Source organism: Bubalus bubalis, chromosome 3 (assembly GCF_019923935.1).
Source record: "Bubalus bubalis isolate 160015118507 breed Murrah chromosome 3, NDDB_SH_1, whole genome shotgun sequence".
Classification (NCBI taxonomy): Eukaryota; Metazoa; Chordata; class Mammalia; order Artiodactyla; family Bovidae; genus Bubalus; species Bubalus bubalis.
The window spans coordinates 72,912,706-72,930,388 of NC_059159.1; the positions used below are offsets into that span (position 1 = coordinate 72,912,706).

The 17,683-nt window shown below is 47.5% G+C and overlaps 1 protein-coding gene across 3 annotated transcripts in view; it reads left to right on the forward strand.

Annotated features, from left to right (window-relative positions):
* Nucleotides 1-507: 507 nt before the first annotated feature.
* Nucleotides 508-17,683, forward strand: part of ZNF395 (zinc finger protein 395) — a 48,869-nt gene continuing 31,693 nt past the window's right edge. The window contains exons 1-2 of one of the 3 annotated variants that reach the window (XM_006058898.4): nucleotides 508-523; nucleotides 817-917. In XM_006058898.4, coding sequence (XP_006058960.1) covers nucleotides 880-917 — 38 coding nt within the window. In that variant the 5' untranslated portion in view covers nucleotides 508-523; nucleotides 817-879. The other 2 variants (XM_044939715.2, XM_025281381.3) reach the window with 2 other exon arrangements.

The following is a 17,683-nucleotide window of genomic DNA, read 5'->3' on the forward strand; positions in this document are numbered from 1 at the left end:
AGACCAGGTAATTCTTTGTGGTGTGGGGCCGTCCTACGCCTTGCAGGACATTTAGCAGTATCATTGCCCTATACCTGTTTAGATGCTGGGAGCACCACTACCCCCAGTTGTGACAAGCAAAAATACTTCCAGACATTGCCAAAATGTCTCTTGGGGGCAAAAGTCACCCCTAGTTGAGCACTGATATCCTTTAGGGACTTTGGAGTTTTTTAAAGGAGATTTTTCTTATGTTAACAAATGGTGGACCACGAGGGAAGGGAAAGAGTATTTAGTGTTTCTTTGGTGTGACCTAGGCACTGTACCCATGTTTTTTATTTCATCTTACAGATAAAGAAACTGAGGTTCAGATAGAGAAAAGAACCTGCTGAAAAGCCTAAAACTAGTTCGACAGTAAAATCAGGATTGCAAACCAGGCTTGTCTGACTGCAAAGCCTGCTGTCCTTTCCTGCACACTCCCCCCCGTCTCACTGCAAGAAAAACAGTACACTTCAAATTGAAGGTGAACTGACTGCAAACTCAACAAGTAAGTCCAAAAATATTTAAAAACTTTTGGGGGGAGGGGATTGGTTTCTTCTATCCTTTAAATTTATTTGAATATGAATCTATATGCCCACGTATACAGGCACTAGGGCCCTTCACTACCGTTGTGGCTCTTGGTCTTATCTCTGAAAAACACAGAGCAACACAATGGAACAGCTTCAATTCTCCTCGTTACAAATTATACAAAAGCCAGAGCCTAACGGTGCCAAAAGCAACTGGTATTGTTTACATAAGGGCTGAAAGCTAATAGTTAACTTTCTCTCCTGTTAATTCTAGAAACAGCAAATAACGCCTCACTTTACAACTACAAACGAGTGAGCTCGAGTAAAATGTCATAAAATGGAGAAGAAAACATTAAAGCAAAGGAAGATGGAAAGGTTGGTTGCAACCTTCACTCCCTCCGGCCTTTCGTTCTCGCTCGGCGGGCCGGGGCTGCGCGGCCTGGGTCTCCATTGCCCCCGCCCAGCGTCCGTCGGTGGCGCTCGGAGCCTGCTGGCGGCCTTTCCCGCCTTGGGGCGAGCTCGGCCTGTCTCGGTGAAGCCGGTCCCAGAGCTCGGCCTGGAAAAACAACAGCGAGAAACTTTGGCTCGGTTGGCGGTTCAAGTGAAAACAGGCAAACATTCAAGTTTGGTTCGGGGATGCAGCCGCCGGGTCGGATTTGGGGGTGGTGGTGGGGGGAGGCGGGGGCGTCACCACTCGGTCAGGTTCAAGTGCGCATGTGCGCGAGGAGTCGCTCGGGCACTTATTGAGCGCCCACTGTCTACTGGCGGCCGGGGTGTGCACGCCGGGCGCGCGGCGGGGGTGTGGGGGCGGGGGGCGGGGGGTGGCGCGCGGGCACGTGTGGCCGGCGAGAGGCGCGCGAGCGGCGGGCGCGCGCGGCGCCGGGGGGGCGGGGGGCGCGCGCGGGGAGGGCGGCTAGGGGGTGTGTCTCCAGCCTGGCCCCGGCGCTCGCTGGCTGGTGCGCGCCTCCGCTCCCTTCCCGGGCTGGGAATCCGGGCCGGGTTGTGGCCGCGGCCGCGTACGTGAGCGCAGTGTCCCGGAGAGGGAGGGCAGGCCGGCCAGGTGGGCGCGAACGGAGCCTCGGCGGGCGGGCGGCCGCAGCGGAGCGGAGCGGGGCGGTGGGCCGCGCCGGGCGGGCGGGGGCCGCGGCAGCCGCAGCCCCGAACCGAGCCGAGCTGTCCGAGGGGGAGCTGCCCGGCCCGTGCCGCCACTCGTGGCGGGGCGAGGTGAGCTGCGCGAGGACCTCGCGGCGTTGCAGCCCGGGGACGGGGGGCGGCCCGGGAACTTCCCACGCTCTGCACGCCCGCGGGGGCCGGGCCGGAGGGCAGGGAGGCGGGCGCCGCCGGGCAGCGGCCGGTCGGGGCGCGGGGGCGCTGCGGCAGTGGCCGCGCCGGCCGGGAGGGGGGTGGTTGCGCGCCCTCCCTCCCTCGCGTGCGCCGCCTTGTTTATCACGCTCGCCGAGGAATCCCCTCCCCAACTTTGAGCGCCGGTCCGGAGTCGCCTCTCCGCCGGAGGGTGACCTGCCCCCTCCCTGACCCTTTCCGGCTGGGCGGCTGGCCCAGTCGTTCCGGCGCCCCGCGCGTTCCTGCCCGCTCCGCCGAGCGGCCGGGCGGGCGAGTGCCGGGCTCTGGGACGCGCGGCGCGACACACCCTCCACCTCGGGGGCTGGCCCCCACCCTCCCGGTCCACTTCTGCCCTTCTGTCCACCCCCCTGCTTCCTTTTGCGCGCCTTCACCCTGCCTCTCCTCGCCGGCAGCCCCGGGCGCAGGCACTGTGGACTTGTGGGGTGCCCGGGTGGGGGCCTGGACGGGGAGTTTGTCATGTGCAAACAATTTCCAAGGCAGCGTGTTCTTCCCTGCCTGGGAGTTCGGAGCTCAGCGCCTTCACTTTAGGACTGACTCAGAAATCTAAAGACGCCCACCTGCCAGGGGGAGGAGGGGGTTCCGTTGCCTCTTGGTTTCAGACGGCCTTGGCCAATGCCCGGTGACTTTGGAGAGCTTCCCGCAGGCGAGTGTTCTCCAGATGTCAGGCAGCCAGGTGCAGGGGTTACCTGCAGGCCACCGATCCGTTCTTTACACCCCATATGGTGCACTTTGCCTGCAAGTGAGTGATCAACAGGTATCCAAGGCCTTTTTGACATCCTCCTAAGGTTTTGTGTAAACAAAGATTCCGGGTCTCAGGACACTGGAAACACCAAAAAACAGCAATTAAGTTCAATTCCACAGGTACCTTTGGGGGACTGCAGGCCTTCTCAGCACCATGCCAGGCTGTCTGGCAGACAGCACCCAAGGAAAGGTGGAAGTGATTTGAGAGCTCAAGTTCAAATTAATGTACTCTGACTGCCTGAGTGACTAAATGCTGGGGGACAGGGGAACTGTCAAAGGCAAGGTCAGAGCTGGGACTGGACTTAGAGTCCTAAGTTATGAAATCAGTTATGCACATGGAAAATAACTCTGGCAAAGGCCAGAGGTAGGGGAGGAAGAAGTAACAGGTGTGAGAGGTCAGAAAGGAATTGCATATGGGAGGAGAAGAGATTCAGACAGCTATTCAGTGAGGAGGATGTAAAAGATACAGGAGATGATTTCTTCCAGGGTTTATCATTCGGGGGGAGACAGAAAGACTTGAGCATGGGAAATAAGGCCTCAAGATAGGGCACGATTACCTGTCAAGCTGCAAAGTATAGAATAGGTGCTGTTGGAGTTCAGAGAAGGAATAGGGTAGGAATCACAGAACTGTTTTCCAAGAGACCCTTGAGGTGGGCCACAAGGTGCAAACGGACATGACTTTCCTAAGAGACAGGAGATGTCTTGGTCAGACCAGGGGATGTTTCTTGAGCAATAGGAGTAAAGATGGGGAAGGACGATGATTGAGGTTGTGAACATCCTAGAAGGCCAGGTTGAGGGATTGCACTTTACTCTGTGTGTACTGGGGGGACAGTCAAGGTTTCTGAGCCAGAGAGTGATGTCACGAGAGGGTCTTTGGAAAAGACTTTGAAAAGTAATGTTGTTTAGCCTGACTCTTTGGGATCCTGTGGACTGTAGCCCTCCAGGCTCCTGGGTCTATGAGATTTTCCAGGCTAGGATACTGGAGTAGGTTGCCATTTCCTCCTCCAGGGGACCTTCCTGACCCAGGGATCAAACCCGTGTTAACCCGAGTCGCCTGCATTGGCAGGCGGATTCTCTGCTGCTGAGCCACCAGGGAAGCCCTTTGAAAAGTTATGTTAGGAGACAAATCAGTAGGATGTTACAGTTGTGGAATGCCCAGGATTTGGACTGGGATAACTGGAAATGCAAAAGTGGATGAGTTTTAGAAGCATTATGGTTTAAATAATCTGTTGACAGGGGCAGGGTGAAGGAGGAGATGAATGCAAATTAATTCTTTGTGGAAATTGATTACACGCCAGGGCCTTGGAACTGCTGTGCTTGGTAACTGGAGAAATCGGAAATGTGTGTTTTGGAGAGAAGTAATTGATACTCGGGCTGCGGAGAAGTTTCTTTTGTTTGCTAAGAAGTTGAAACATAGGTGTTCTGCTAGCAACTGCAGCCCTGAGATTGGTGGGAAACCAGGGTGTATAGGGTGGGAAAGGCTGCTGGAGCTGGGGGACAGAAGGCACTCTGATGAGTGTCTTCGTGGTCATGGGGGGGGTGCAGTAGAGGATGTTGGTGAGGGGATCTAGGGTCTGAGTTGGAAGGCTTTGCTATTCAGATGACATCACCTGGTCCTGAACCTGAAGTTAGCAAAGCAGCTCGGAGGAATTGAGGCTCCAAGGAATATGGGACACTTTTTCTTCTAACTGGGAGAGAGGGAGTGGAGAATGGCGGGAACTAGAATGGAATTCACTAAGCACATAAATTGCTGGACTTTGAAACATGTTGAGTTTTGCTCTCCACAGAGACCTTCAGTCTAGTCCTGGTGTCCCACTGCAGGTGTGCATGGGGGAAGCAACAAGACGAGGGGACAGCCAGATGATCTAAAAGAGGAAGGAGGAAATTTTGGACCCAAATTTCGGATAGTGCCTTTTCCAGGGACAGGTTCCTCCTCCTAACCAGAGCCCTAGCCAGGTCCCAGGAAGCCAGCCACCTGCCTGTCTGTCTGCAGAGGGTGCTTCTCCTGAGCTCTGAACTCTGCTTTCCTGTTGCAAGGCTGAGCAAGGGTGATTTACTGAACAAATTCCCCAAGCCTCAACTTGCAACATCCCAGGGCTGGTGAATTTGAAGGATATGATTGCACAGAGTTGCAGAATGAGTGACAATGTAATTGCAGCTACTTAGTCTCCCTCTTCTTCTGAGATGCAGGATCAATGAATTAGCAGGGCAAACTGGCTCATATGGGGAGAGGTGGCCATCGGATATTTTTTTTCTTTTTAGGGAATATATGACTATCAAAAAAAAAAGGTTGCATGGAGCACTGGTGGAACTAATCTACTGATTACAGAACAGTGTTTTCTACACTGTTTCAACCATGACCTACATTAAGAAAAAAAATTTACATCATGAACCAGTACACCCAATCATGTATGTAAAAACCTAATTTAAGTTCATGAGTACTACCTCTTTTGCTTGGTGCAGTCGCCTCTGATATTTTTATTTAATGAATTTTATTGGAATATAGTTGATTTACAATGTTGTGTTAGTTTCAGGTGTACAGCAGAGTGAATCAGATATTCATATACATACATCCACTCTTTTTTAGATCCTTTTCCCATATAGATCGTTACAGTGTTGCATAGAGGTCCCTGTGCTATATGGTAGCTCCTTGTTAGTTCCTAATGGCTCAGTGGCTAAAGAATACGCCTGCAACATAGGAGACACAGGAAACACGAGTTTGATCCCTGGCTTGGGAAGATTCCCTGGAGGAGGAAATGGCAACCCACTCCAGTATTCTTGCCTGGGAAATCCCATGGACAGTGGAGCCTGGTGGGCTACAGTCCACGGGGTCGCAGAGAGTTGGACACGACTCAGCACAGCACAGCACAGTGTGCACATGTCAATCTCAATCCTGATATTTTTATTTTCTATTCTATTGTTTTTCATTTACAAATGTTTATTGTCTTCCACCAAGTCAACTTAACGAGTCTGTAATGGATCATAACCCACAGTTAGGAAAACAGTTAAAGAGCATTTTCACATCGAAGAAGTATTGAGTAAACTGCTTCTGTGCAGAGCACCCCGGATTAGTGCTGAAGGTGGAAGGAAGCATGAGGAAGGGACTGAACGTTTACAGACTCCATGAGAGATAAGGTCCGCCTGTGATTAAGGAGCAAGGCAAGGTGATGAAATGCCAAGATGAAAAATAAGTAGCCACAGGGTGCAAGGGAAGGAGCTATGCTTGTGTGACTTGGAAAAAACTTCTGAAATAGGGAAGGAAGTCTGGGGTGATTCCTTTGTGGTGTCTCATGGTGCCTCACAGGTGGGGGGTTTATCACTATGATGCTGCGCAGGTGGGGCCCATGGCCAGGGGTTAGGGGTGTATACAGTGTGCAGAAGAGGTCCTTGTGAGAGAGGAGGGAGCAGTCAGACTGGAAAGGTTGGTTAGGATCAAAGGGTAGTGGAGGGGTTGTAAACAGGAGGCCCAAAGAATGTGTTCAGTTTGCAGACTGGGGTTGTCCCTGGGAGGTTTTCTGCCACACAGAGGTTTTCAAAAATCAGGAGCAGTCCAGAAAAACCTCTGAAGTTGGAACTCTCGTAAAAAGTCAGATCAGGCCAGCCTGTGCAACTGAGTGGTGGCTGGCCCCTGAAGAGGGGAGACAGCACCACCCTGGCGGGGTGGGCCAACAGACATTGGGGTTTCCCTGCTCTCCACTGCTTTAATCCAGTTGATGTCAGTTCCTGTCAGCTCTGCAGGCCTTTGGGTTTGTGATCTGAGTTTCCAAGAGACGCAGAGGCCAAGGAGGGAATTTGGGATCGCTGTCGGAGGGTTCAGGTAGGAGTGTGACACTGAATTTGAGAGCTTTGTGTGCAGATGACTTGTTTGAGGCTTGTCAGTAGTCTTTTCTGAGTTGCTGCTGGCTGGCACTTTGAAATATCTTCCTGATGATTGGAATGATACTAATCGGAGATGGCCTTGGACTATATTCTCTGGTGAGGCTGGTTTCTAGTGACCCCCCCAGGATCTCTCAGTCCTCCGCCTTTCCACTTCTGGCTGGCCTGGTTAGATGGTGACTCCTGGCACGTACTTTCTGGGAACCATGTTGAGGTAATAATTTGGTGAGATGTGAGTCACAACTGCCAAGTGCCATTTGACATTAGGTTCTCAGGAGCTTTGGTTCTGTGAGTGAATAATAAAGGAATGGTAAGGAGACGGTGTCATTTCTTCTCTTAAATCCTTCCTAGGATGGTCTCGGAGGTGGGCTTCCGGGATCCAGAGACTGATAACCCAGGATGGGTAATGACCCTGTAATAATTGGTTCAAGACCAGGTATGAATGCAAATGATTCCTAGAAAACTAGTGGGTCCATAACCACCCGTGATTGATAGTCCTTCCCCGGGAGAAGCTGCAGGTGACAGGGACTGAACAAGAACCGCTCTGCTTTTTATAGATGTGCGGCTTGACTATTTTAAAATACAGTTTTGTTTTTTTTTAATTTATTTATTTATTGAGGACTGTATTGAGTCTTTGTTGCTGTGTGGGCTTTTCTCTAGTTTCAGTGAGTGGGGGCCACTCTCTAATTGTGGTGCTCAGGCTTCTCACTGTGGTGGCTTCTCTTGCTGGGGAGCAGGGCTGTAGGAAGAGTGGGCTTCGGTAGTTGCCGCGTGTGGTCTCAGCAGTCGAGGCTCCCAGGCTCTAGAGCACAGGCTCAGTAGCTGTGGTGCACGGGCTTAGCTGCTCCGCCCCCATGTGGGATCTTCCAGACCCAGGGATTGAACCCGTGTCTCCTGCATTAGCAGGTGGATTCTTTACCACTGAGCCACCAGGGAAGCCCCTAAAATATAGTCTTTGTTAAAAAAAAAAAGTCAAAACTGACATACTTTTTACCAAATTGCTTAAAAATATGTGACCATAGGATGCAAGGATAACCAGAAGTCAGCCGAATCATATCAAATTAAAACCCATTTCCTGCTTTTTTAAAAATAAGTGTCCAGTGCCCCTCTTTCACTTTATATCTTCATTTTATTTATTTACTGGCCATGTTAGATCTCAGTTGCAACACGGAGTCTTTCATTGCATTGTGTGGGCTCCAGAACAGCCGTGGGCTCAGCAGTTGCAGTGCGAGGGCTTCTGTAGTTACGGCACGTGGGATCTTAGCTCCCTGAGCAGGGTTGGAACCCGAATTCCCTGCATTGGAAGGTGGATTCTTAACCACTGGGCCACCAGGGAAGTCCCCCATTTCCTGTTTTATATAACGGTTTGGTTACTACATCAGAGAAGCCATGCAAGTATTTATCAGTTTCTTTAGGTAGGATGGTCCGTATTAAATAAGTGGTGGAATGTGGGCTGGGTGGTGGTATTAATTTAATTTGACAGTTGTATGCAAAAACTGTTAATTAGTGGCTCTGAGTCAGCCTGGAAAGGGGTCCAAAAATGAGTGCCATAGGGTTCTATTCTTGGCGTTGAGCTGTTCAACATTTTTTTTCCATCGTTGTGGGTGAAGATACAGAAGGTGTGTTTGTCAACATTGTTGACAGTGTAGAGGTGGGAGGAATTGCTTATTTAGTAGATAGACCAAGATTCAGAGATATACAGAATGAGGGCTCAAATTTAGAAAAGAAATTCCGTGAGGGATAAATGTAAAGCCTGATTTAGTTTTTAAAATTTGAATTGTAATACTTATACATTCTGGTAAGATAATCCCCCTCCTGGAGACCACATTGCAGGTGTACAGGATGCTTTGTACACAGAGATTATTTAGAGTTTGTTTTTTTTTTTTTTCCTTAAACTGTAATGAAAAATTGGAAACAACGTAAATATCCAGTAGTGTAACTGGGCAGGAAGTAATCCATAAGTGATTCTGATGGATGTGTCTTCATAGTGGAATATTATGCCATTAAAAATCATGGTTAGGAATATTTTAAAATAACATGGGCAGATGTTTCTGCGAAAAGTTAAGGAGCATCTACAGTATGATTTCAAATCTTCTTAAGTTTTTGAAAATAGTTTTATTTATTCTGGGTGTGCTGGGTCTTTGTTGCTGCTCGTGGGCTTTTCTCTCATTGCGACGAGCGGGAGCTCCTCTAGCTGTGTGTGGCGTGCGGGCTTCTCATTGTGGTGGCTTCTTGTGTAGCATGGGCTCTAGGGCACGCAGGCTTCAGCAGTTGCAGCACGTGGGCTCAATAGTTGTGGCACACGGGTTTAGTTGCTGCAAGGCATGTGGAGTCCTCCCAGATCAGGGATCGAACCTGTGTTTCCGGCATTGGCAGGCGGATTCTTTGCCACTGAGCCACCCAGGAAGTCCCTATGATTTCAAATCTTAAAATAAAAAAGTGCATAGAAAATGACTGGAAGGAAATATTCCAATAATTCTAATACCAAAATACTAATATTGGTTACTTCTAGATAGACAAGTTGAGTGACTTTTTTTTTAACGTTTTAAGTTTGCTATTTATATTTTTTATAGGGTGTATGTATGTCACAGTGGGAAAAACACTACCATATATTTTTTTTTAAATATACTTCATTTTCTTGAGCAGTTTTATATTCACAGCGAAATTGAGAGAAAGATACAGAAATTTCCCACATTCTCCCTGCCCCTCGCATGCACAGCCTCTCTAGCCATCAACATCCCCTATCAGATGGTACATTTGTTGTAACTGATGAACCTATGCTGACAATTACTAATCACCCAAAATCCATAGTTTATATTAGGATATTCTGATTTTGGACAAATGTATATCCACTGTTAAAGTATCACATAGAGTATTTTCACTGCCCTAAATCCTCTGTGCTCTGCCTATTCATCTGTCCCTCTCCCTAACTCCAGGTAGCCCCTTTTATTTTTACTGGCTCCACAGTTTTGCTTTTTCTGGAATGTTATATCATCAGAATTGTACAGTGTGCTGTCTTTTCAGATTGGCTTATGTCACTCAATAATATGCATCTAATCTTCCTCCATGTCCTTTCCTAGCTTGGTAGTATAATTCTTTTCAGCATTTCTTTTTAGCACTGAATGCTACTGCTAAGTCACTTCAGTCGTGTCCGACTCTGTGCAACCCCATAGACGGCAGCCCACCAGGCTTCCCCGTCCCTGGGATTCTCCAGGCAAGAACACTGGAGTGGGTTGCCATTTTCCTTCTCCAATGCATGAATAGCACTGAATAGTATCCCATTACCTGGATGTAGCACAGTGTATGTATCCGTTCACCTTGGTTGCTTCCAAGTATGGGCAGTCATTATGAATGAAGCCGCTGTAAACATCTGTGTGCAGGTTTTTATGTGAATGTAATTTTTCAGCTCCTTTGGATAAATACCAAGGAATGCAACTGCTGTATCATATGGTAAGAGAGTGTTCAGTTTTGGAAGAAACCACCAAAATGTTTTCCAAAGTGGCTGCACGACTTTGCATTCCCACCGGCAATAAATGAGAGTTCCTGTTGCTCTATATCCTCACCAGCATTTGGCGTGGTCAGTTATCTGGATTTTGGCCATTCTCATCGGTGGGTAGTGGTATCATTTTAATTTGCATTTCCCTAATGACTTGTGATCACATCTTTTCATGTGCTTTTTTGGTTATCTGCATGTCTTCTTTGGTAAGGTATCTGTTAAGGTTTTTTGCTCACTTTTTAAAATGTTTGCTTTCTCACTGTTGAGTTTTAAGAGTTCTTTGTATGCTATGGATAATAGTCCTTTATCAGTTGTGTCTTTTGCAAATATTTTCTCCCAGCCTGTGGTTTGTCTCTTCACTCTCCTGAACACTATTTTTAAAAAACATTTTATCGTTCAGGGACAGGATGGGGTAAAAGTAGATGATTCATTCAGTGACTAATCTTGAGTTATTTACCTGCTATGTGTCAAGCACTGACTGGAGACACAAAAGAAGACTCAGTCCCTGACCTGAATTTGATGATCTGATTGAAAGCGGGAGACCAGAAGTCAAACAGACAAGCACAGTGTAGCCCCAGTGGTCCTCCAGGTGCCAAGGAGGGGACAGGTCATGTGGGAAAAAGTTTGAGATTGTTCTGTTGTTCACAAGTTGAATGGGAGCCCTGAGTGACATGAGGTTTTTTTAGAAGTTAGTGTTAGCTGCTCAGTCACGTCTGACTCTTTGAGACCCCATGGACTGTAGCCTGCAAGGCTCCTCTATCCATGGAATTCTCCAGGCAAGAATACTGGCATGGGTAGCCATTCCCTTCTCCAGGGGATCTTCCCAACCCAGGAATCGAACCCTGGTCTGCTGCCTTGGCAGGCAAGATTCTTTACCATCTGAGCCACTGGGCAAGCCCTATTTTAGAATTCAAATCCCATTAATAACTGGATCAGAAATTTATCAGTCCAATCCCAGGATCTGGTGTTGATGGCCTCTGCTGGTCTTGTGACATTTGGACCACTGTGGGGCTATGATTTAAAAAAAACATGAACAGAGAAGACGTCACCCACAGGAAGGGGCCTGGGATGGTGTGGGATTAGGAATGACAGGAGTATGCTCAGGGCCGTGGGCACCCAGTAGTGCTTTCAGATATTTTCATGGTTATTGACTTCTTCATCTCTCTTCCTGGTGTTAGAATATGACCAATGGACGGAACAATTACTTTATCCTCTCTAGCTTCAGATTCTTCCTCTGTAGAATGATTGCTTTACATGATTCCTTACCTGTTGAATGATTACATGGAAGGTGATGAGCTTTAAGGTTCCTTTAAACCATAAAGACTGGGAGACCAGATTTCCGTTCTGTCAGAAAAGGAATTTTTTTTTTTAATTTGATTTTTTTATTTAGCTGTGCCATATCTCAGTTGTGGCACACAGACTCTTTGATCTTTGTTGCCATGAGGGGTCTTTAGTTCCGACATTTGAACTCTTAGGTGCAGCATGTGGGGTCTAGTTCCCTGACCAGGAATGAAACCCCTGCACTGGGAGTGTGGAGTCTTAGCCACTGGACCACCAGAGGAGTCCTGGAAAAGGAATTTTCTAGCTGGCAGGTCTGACCAACAGTGGAAATGTCTTCCCATGGAGTAGTGAGCTCCCCATCATTGAAGGTATTCAACGTGGGCTGAATGCTGTGGATTAAGGGTGCCGTGGAAGAGAACAAGAATTAGGCTGACTTCCAAAGTCCTTTCCAATTCTTAGGTTATTGTGCGACCTGTCAAAGCTGAAAGATAATGTGAAATATGGGATATACCTCTAATTGTACAGTACTACGGTCAGCATCATCGTTGTAAGCTTTTTAGAAAATGTTAAGTGGGTCCCAACATTTTCAAGAAATCTGCTGGGGTCATTTTAGAAAGGAGGAAGAGAACTATTCAGTGGTGGCTCAGGAGTCAGTTTGTGGCCAGGACTGCCGAAAATTGAATTTTGTCTTTAGGAAAAGCAAGAAGTCAGAGGTGGAGTGGAGATGGCAAATAACGATAAACAAAGCAGGTTGACATTTGGAAGACTAACATGTTTATTGGGCAGTTGTATTCAGTATAATGAATGAATCAAGCTGGGGACCTTTAATTGACTCCTGGGGTCCTCTGCTTGGCTGTGGAGGACCTGAAAGTGTCCTTGACTCCCTCCTTCCTCATGTTTTCCAGGCAGGTTTCTATGACCAGGTTATTGTTGTTACTGAGCTCAGTCACTCAGTCGTATCCGACTCTTTGTGACCCCATGGACTATAGCCTGCCAGGCTCTTCTGTCCATGGGAATTCTCCAAGGAAGAACACTGGAGTGGGTTGCCATTTCCTTCTCCTGGGGATCTTCTGGACCCAGAGGTCAAACCTCGAACCCAAGTCGCCTGCATTGCAGGCTGATTCTTTACCATCTGAGTCAGCTGGGGGGCCCTCAGCACATTAAATGCCATCCTGACACCAGGGATGAGTCTGAACCTTGTGGCTGCTTTGTGGATCTAGTGACAGTGACGACAAGGAACAGATAAAGACACTTTTGGGTGGGATTTTCCAGAAATGCATATGTTAATGTTATTTTATATTACACAGTAAATTTGTGATTTGAATAAAAATGTTTTTGTTTTCACATTTTTATTATTTGTTGCTTCCGTGTGGAAGTTTAATTTTGCCTAAATTTTACTTAAATATGTGGTTTATTTAGAATCCACTCTGGTTAAACATTTTCGATTTTCTTGCTGATATTTTTGGATTCCTGCTTTTGTTGGGAGCACTCTCAGGGCTAACTCACATAGCAAATGTTTCTCAGAAATTCCGCAAGGAGAATAGAGGTTTATCTCATCTTTTGGAGAAGAATGCAAGATTTATGTCACCAGGCCATTCATGCCGGCCTTTTGGCATTTGAAAGAATCAGTATTAGGCAAGAAAGTGTGTTTTTTTGTGTGTTTTTTTTTTTAATTTTTTGGCTGGACTGGGTCTTTGTGGCTGTGCAGGCTTTTCCCTTGTTGAGACGAGAAGGGGCGCTCTCCAGTTGAGGTCCGCGGGCTTCTTATCACAGCAACTTCTTTTGTTGCAGAGCATGGGCTCTGTGGTTCAGGGGCTTCAGCAGTTGCGGCTCCCAGGCTCTAGAGCACAGGCTCTGTAGTTGTGGTGCCTGGGCTTAGTTGCTCCCAGGCATGTGGAATCCTCCTGGACCAGGGATTGAACCTGTGTCCCCTGCATTGGCAGGCAAACGCTTTACCTTTGAGTTGCCAGGGAAGCCCAAAAGTGCTTTTCTTCATGTGGAGCAATTTCGGGGTGCTTACCTAGGGGGCGTCAGTTTTAGGTGTATGTAAAAAGTACAGACAGAACTCTGTAATTGAGAACTAAAGTGGGAAATCTTTGTGCCTTTGATGATGAAGGGCTCAGGCCGCCTTTATCTCAGCATCATTTGGATCTCACACAGTATATGGCACATCAGCTGTGCTTGTTGAGCTGCTCGGAATCAGTTCCCTGGGCTACATAACAGTGAGTATGGGAAAAACTTAGGCTATCAGATTTTTTTTTTTTAAGGCAAAAACACGATAAGAAATAACAGCTCTCAGCCGTTTTTGTCCTTTGAGTATTAGGAAGCCATAAAACTCTTAGTAAAAACAACCACACTGGGTGGCTGTTTTTCAAAGTGCAAGGGGGCGGGGGAGTTGGTGGTGGTGGCGGAGGAATGAAAACCTCCCTGTCCTCTTTCTATTTTTCTTCTTCAGCCGAACACGAATTGCTCCTGGTGTGCCGCTCTTAAATTCCTGTGTCCTCTATCCATTTTAATCTTGTTATCTATTTTTATGGCGACTGTCGCCATGGTACTTGTGCACTTTACATAGCACAACAGAGATTTCAGATATCTCATAGGACAGCTCGAAGTTCTGTTGCAGCCAGGGAGAACCGGTGCTGGGGTAGTTTTCTTTTTAAATTGAGGTGTAATTTGCATACAGAGGAATGCTCAGATCTGAACGGTGCCGTTTGATCAGTTTTGACAAAGGCATCCCGAGACAGAACCTTTCTATCACCTCCGAAGTGTTCCTGTGACCTTTTTGAGTGAATCCTTACCGCAACCAGAAGGACCACAACTCTGATTTCTAAGACCCTAGGCTAGTTTTGGTGACCCTGGGTCCTTAATAATAGACTTTTGTGTTTCTATGGGCTTTTCACATGGCGTTTTGAAGAGGTGGAGAATGTGTGTGTGTGTTTAAAAGATCAGTGTTTTGTGTGATTAGGTGGCCCCCAGGAGTAAATGAGATTTTGGAGCTTGTCTGATGTGGTGGTCAGCTTCTTCCTTCTCATGAACCCATGGGATCGGAATTGATGTTAAAAATCCTGATTCCCAGATGGAAGGGTCTGAAGCACAGCTGGTTGGCTAGGGGCCCTGGTGTGGATTACGTGTGGTTGGGTGAGAGCTGCCATTATGGGCGAGTCTGTGTGTGTGTGTGTGAGTGTGTGTGATGTTGAACAGCTGGAATGCTCAACTCGAACAACTGAAATCTTTCCTAGGACATCCCTTTATATTACCCAGAAGCCCTCTGACATGCCTTTCTCGTTTTTTTCTTGTCTCTTCCCTGAACTGGCATATAAATTGAACCATCCACAGAGTCACAGAGCTGGGATTCTAATACTTAAAGTAAGATCTGTGTTGCAAAGCCCACTGCTTTGCACCAGTCTGCTTTCAGCCTCCTAGGGAATTGTATGGCAGATTCAGTTAGAAATTGCCCCCAAACATAGGACTGAGATGTACGGAACAAGGTCGGTTTCTTTTTAAAAAATCACATGGTGAAATGCAATTTTCTTTACACTAGTACATGAACACATTCTCTGTAGGAAAAAAAAAAATGCAAGCCTTCCAGAGCAAAACCAAATCTTCCTTAACACCCACTTGTAATCCCAGTCCTTCCCCAGAGGTTAACCACTGTTAGGAGTTTGTTGGTGTTCTCAGATGCTTAACATACTTGCAGTTATACCTGAAGAACTAAAAAAAAAGTGCACTGCAAGATGTGTTGTGCTCCCCCCACCGCCTTACATCTTGGTGATAGCTTTCTGTCACTGTGGATAGGTCTTACTGATTTTACCTCCTGCATAACCTTCCTTAGAAGGCTAAACCGTTGTTTGTGGGTTTCCCAGGTGGCGCTAGTGGTAAAGAACCTGCCTGCCAATGGGGAAGACATAAGAGATGTGGGCTTGATCCCTGGGTGGAGAAGATCCCCTGGAGAAGGGAATGGCAACCCACTCCAGTATTCTTGCCTGGAGAATCCCATGGACAGAGGAGCCTGGTGGGCTACAGTCTGTGGGGTTGCAAAGAGTTGGACATGACTGAAGCGACTTAGCACACACACAGACAGTTGTTTAATTTAGCCTAGTTGATGGCCATTGAAGTTATTTCCAAATCCCCTACTGATACAAATGCTGTTACAGTAAACATGGCCAGACATGCCTGCTTGTCACACATGTGACCAAGGATAGATACTGAGAAAGGGGATTTGCTGGTTAACAGGGTACTTTAATTTTTTTTTTTTTTGTATTTATTTATTTGGCTGCGCTGGGTCTCAGTTGTGGCATGTGGAATCTTTAGTTGAGGCGCATGGGATCTAGTTCCCTGACCAGTGATGGAACCCAGGCCCCCTGCATTGCGGAATGTGGAGTCTCAGCCACTGGACCACCAGGGAAGTCCTGATACTTTAATTAAAAAAAAAAAATAAAGACCCATTACAGGGTCAGTTCTGAGCTTAGGCTTGATGTAGGCCAGAAGTTCTTCGGGTGGGCTCAGACACAAAGCAGTTGTTTTCTGAGAATGGGGCAGGCCCCAGGGTGTGCGAGTATGCAGTTTGGCTGGGAGGCTGGGTGTTGGGGAGAGTCCGTTGAACCCCATAGTCAGTTGGGTCTAGTTCCCTGAGGACTTTGACCTGTGTGTTGGAGAAGAATCACTGGATGGATGAGCAGCCGTGGTGGCCCCTAGATGCTGAATTCTAAATCTAGTTCACTCCCTAGCTGGACACCTTCAACCCATCTGTGATGGTTCTCTGTCCATCTTTAGAATACAAAGTGTGGCTTCAACACGCAAGCCAAGGGTCAGGCCTCTGGAAGCATTTTTGTGTTCTTTAAAAAAAAAAAAAAAAAAGGAAAACCTAGAACACTGTCTGTGTTACTCCTGTTGGCAGTTCCATTGTGCTTGGAGAAGGACGGAGTGTATCTCTCTGTGTTTACCCTTCTTCCCATCATCTCTAGATCTCTGAGAACTCCTGGAAGACAGGAAAAGTCATCGTCAGGCCAAACCCATGCCTTTAGGAGGGTGTGTGGCAAGGAAGGGCTTGGCTCTGTCCCTTTTGAATGTAGCATGCTGATGCTACTGGTCACCCAGCTGGTGAGGGCAAGGTCCCGTTGCCACCTTAATCATCCTACGTGCGTTCGCCTTCAGATTTCTTACGCAGAGGTTAGAAAACAGTTCTGGTTCTGAATCCAGGGGCCCCCAACTGATTGCACTCACACAGTTGTCCAAACCCAGTAAGGCAATTTATGTTGCCTTCTTTGGGGGTGTTGACCCGCTTCGGTCAAGGTTGGCACCCTATTTTATCTCTCTGACTTGCTAGACTCTCCCAGGGCTCACTGGCCTTAATCTTTCTGGTCCTTTGAGTGTGCCCTCCCCGTGACAGCCCAGTGAGCTGACTGTCCTGGGGTTTCACAAGTTCTTTCTCCATGGGCAGCCACCTGTGTCCCCAGTGTGTGGATGATTCTCTTAAGTTTATAGGTGGCGGTGGGTAGCGTGTTTCCTTTTGGTTTAGTACTTTTGCATCGGTGCTGGACAAAACGATTTGTTTGTTTTTTTTTACTTTGTGCTCACGGTAGGATGACAATCCAGTCTACACAGACAGAGGTCCCTATGTCAGAGCTCTTGCATGATTTCTGTTTCCCCTCCCCGCTTAAATGTATTACACTGCCCTTGTCAGTGTTCAGCTTTACTGTCAGCTTTTCCCTCCTTGAGCGAAGTTTTCCCTGTAGTCTTGTCTCATCACCACCCAGAGCTTGGTGCCTTTTTTAAGGCTAACGTTTATTGAACTTAGCCCTGGAGGTTTCTTTTCCCATTCCTTCCTGGGATTTTCCTCTCAGACCTGGGGGATCAGACTCTCTAGGAAGGGGATCTTGGTGACTCTCTCCCTCTTTTTTTTAAATTATTTTTTAAAATTTACTTGGTTGTCCTGGGTCTTAATTGTGTCATGCGGGATCTTTGTTCCCTGACCAGGGATCAAACCTGGCCCCCCTGCATTGGCAGGTGGATTCTTATCCACTGTGCCACCAGGGAACACTTTCTTTTTAAAAAAGTTGTATTGGAGTATAGTTAATTTCCAGCATTGTGTTATTTCTGTTGTCCAGCAGAGTGACTCAGTTATACATGGTTCTGTCACTTCCTAGCTCTGTGGCCTTGGGAATGTTGCTCAACCTTCCCACGTCTCAGTTTCCTCATCTGTCAAGTGGAGGAGGTGATACTGCTTCTCTCGTGGGGCTATCGTGAGGGATGAAGTGAGACACAGTCTGTGAAATACATAGCCAGTGGCCAGCCCTTCTGTCTTTGAGTAATGATAGCTCTCGGAACATTCCTGAACAACTATAGTCTTCGAAAGGCTGCAGGATGGACAGAATACTGGGTTTCT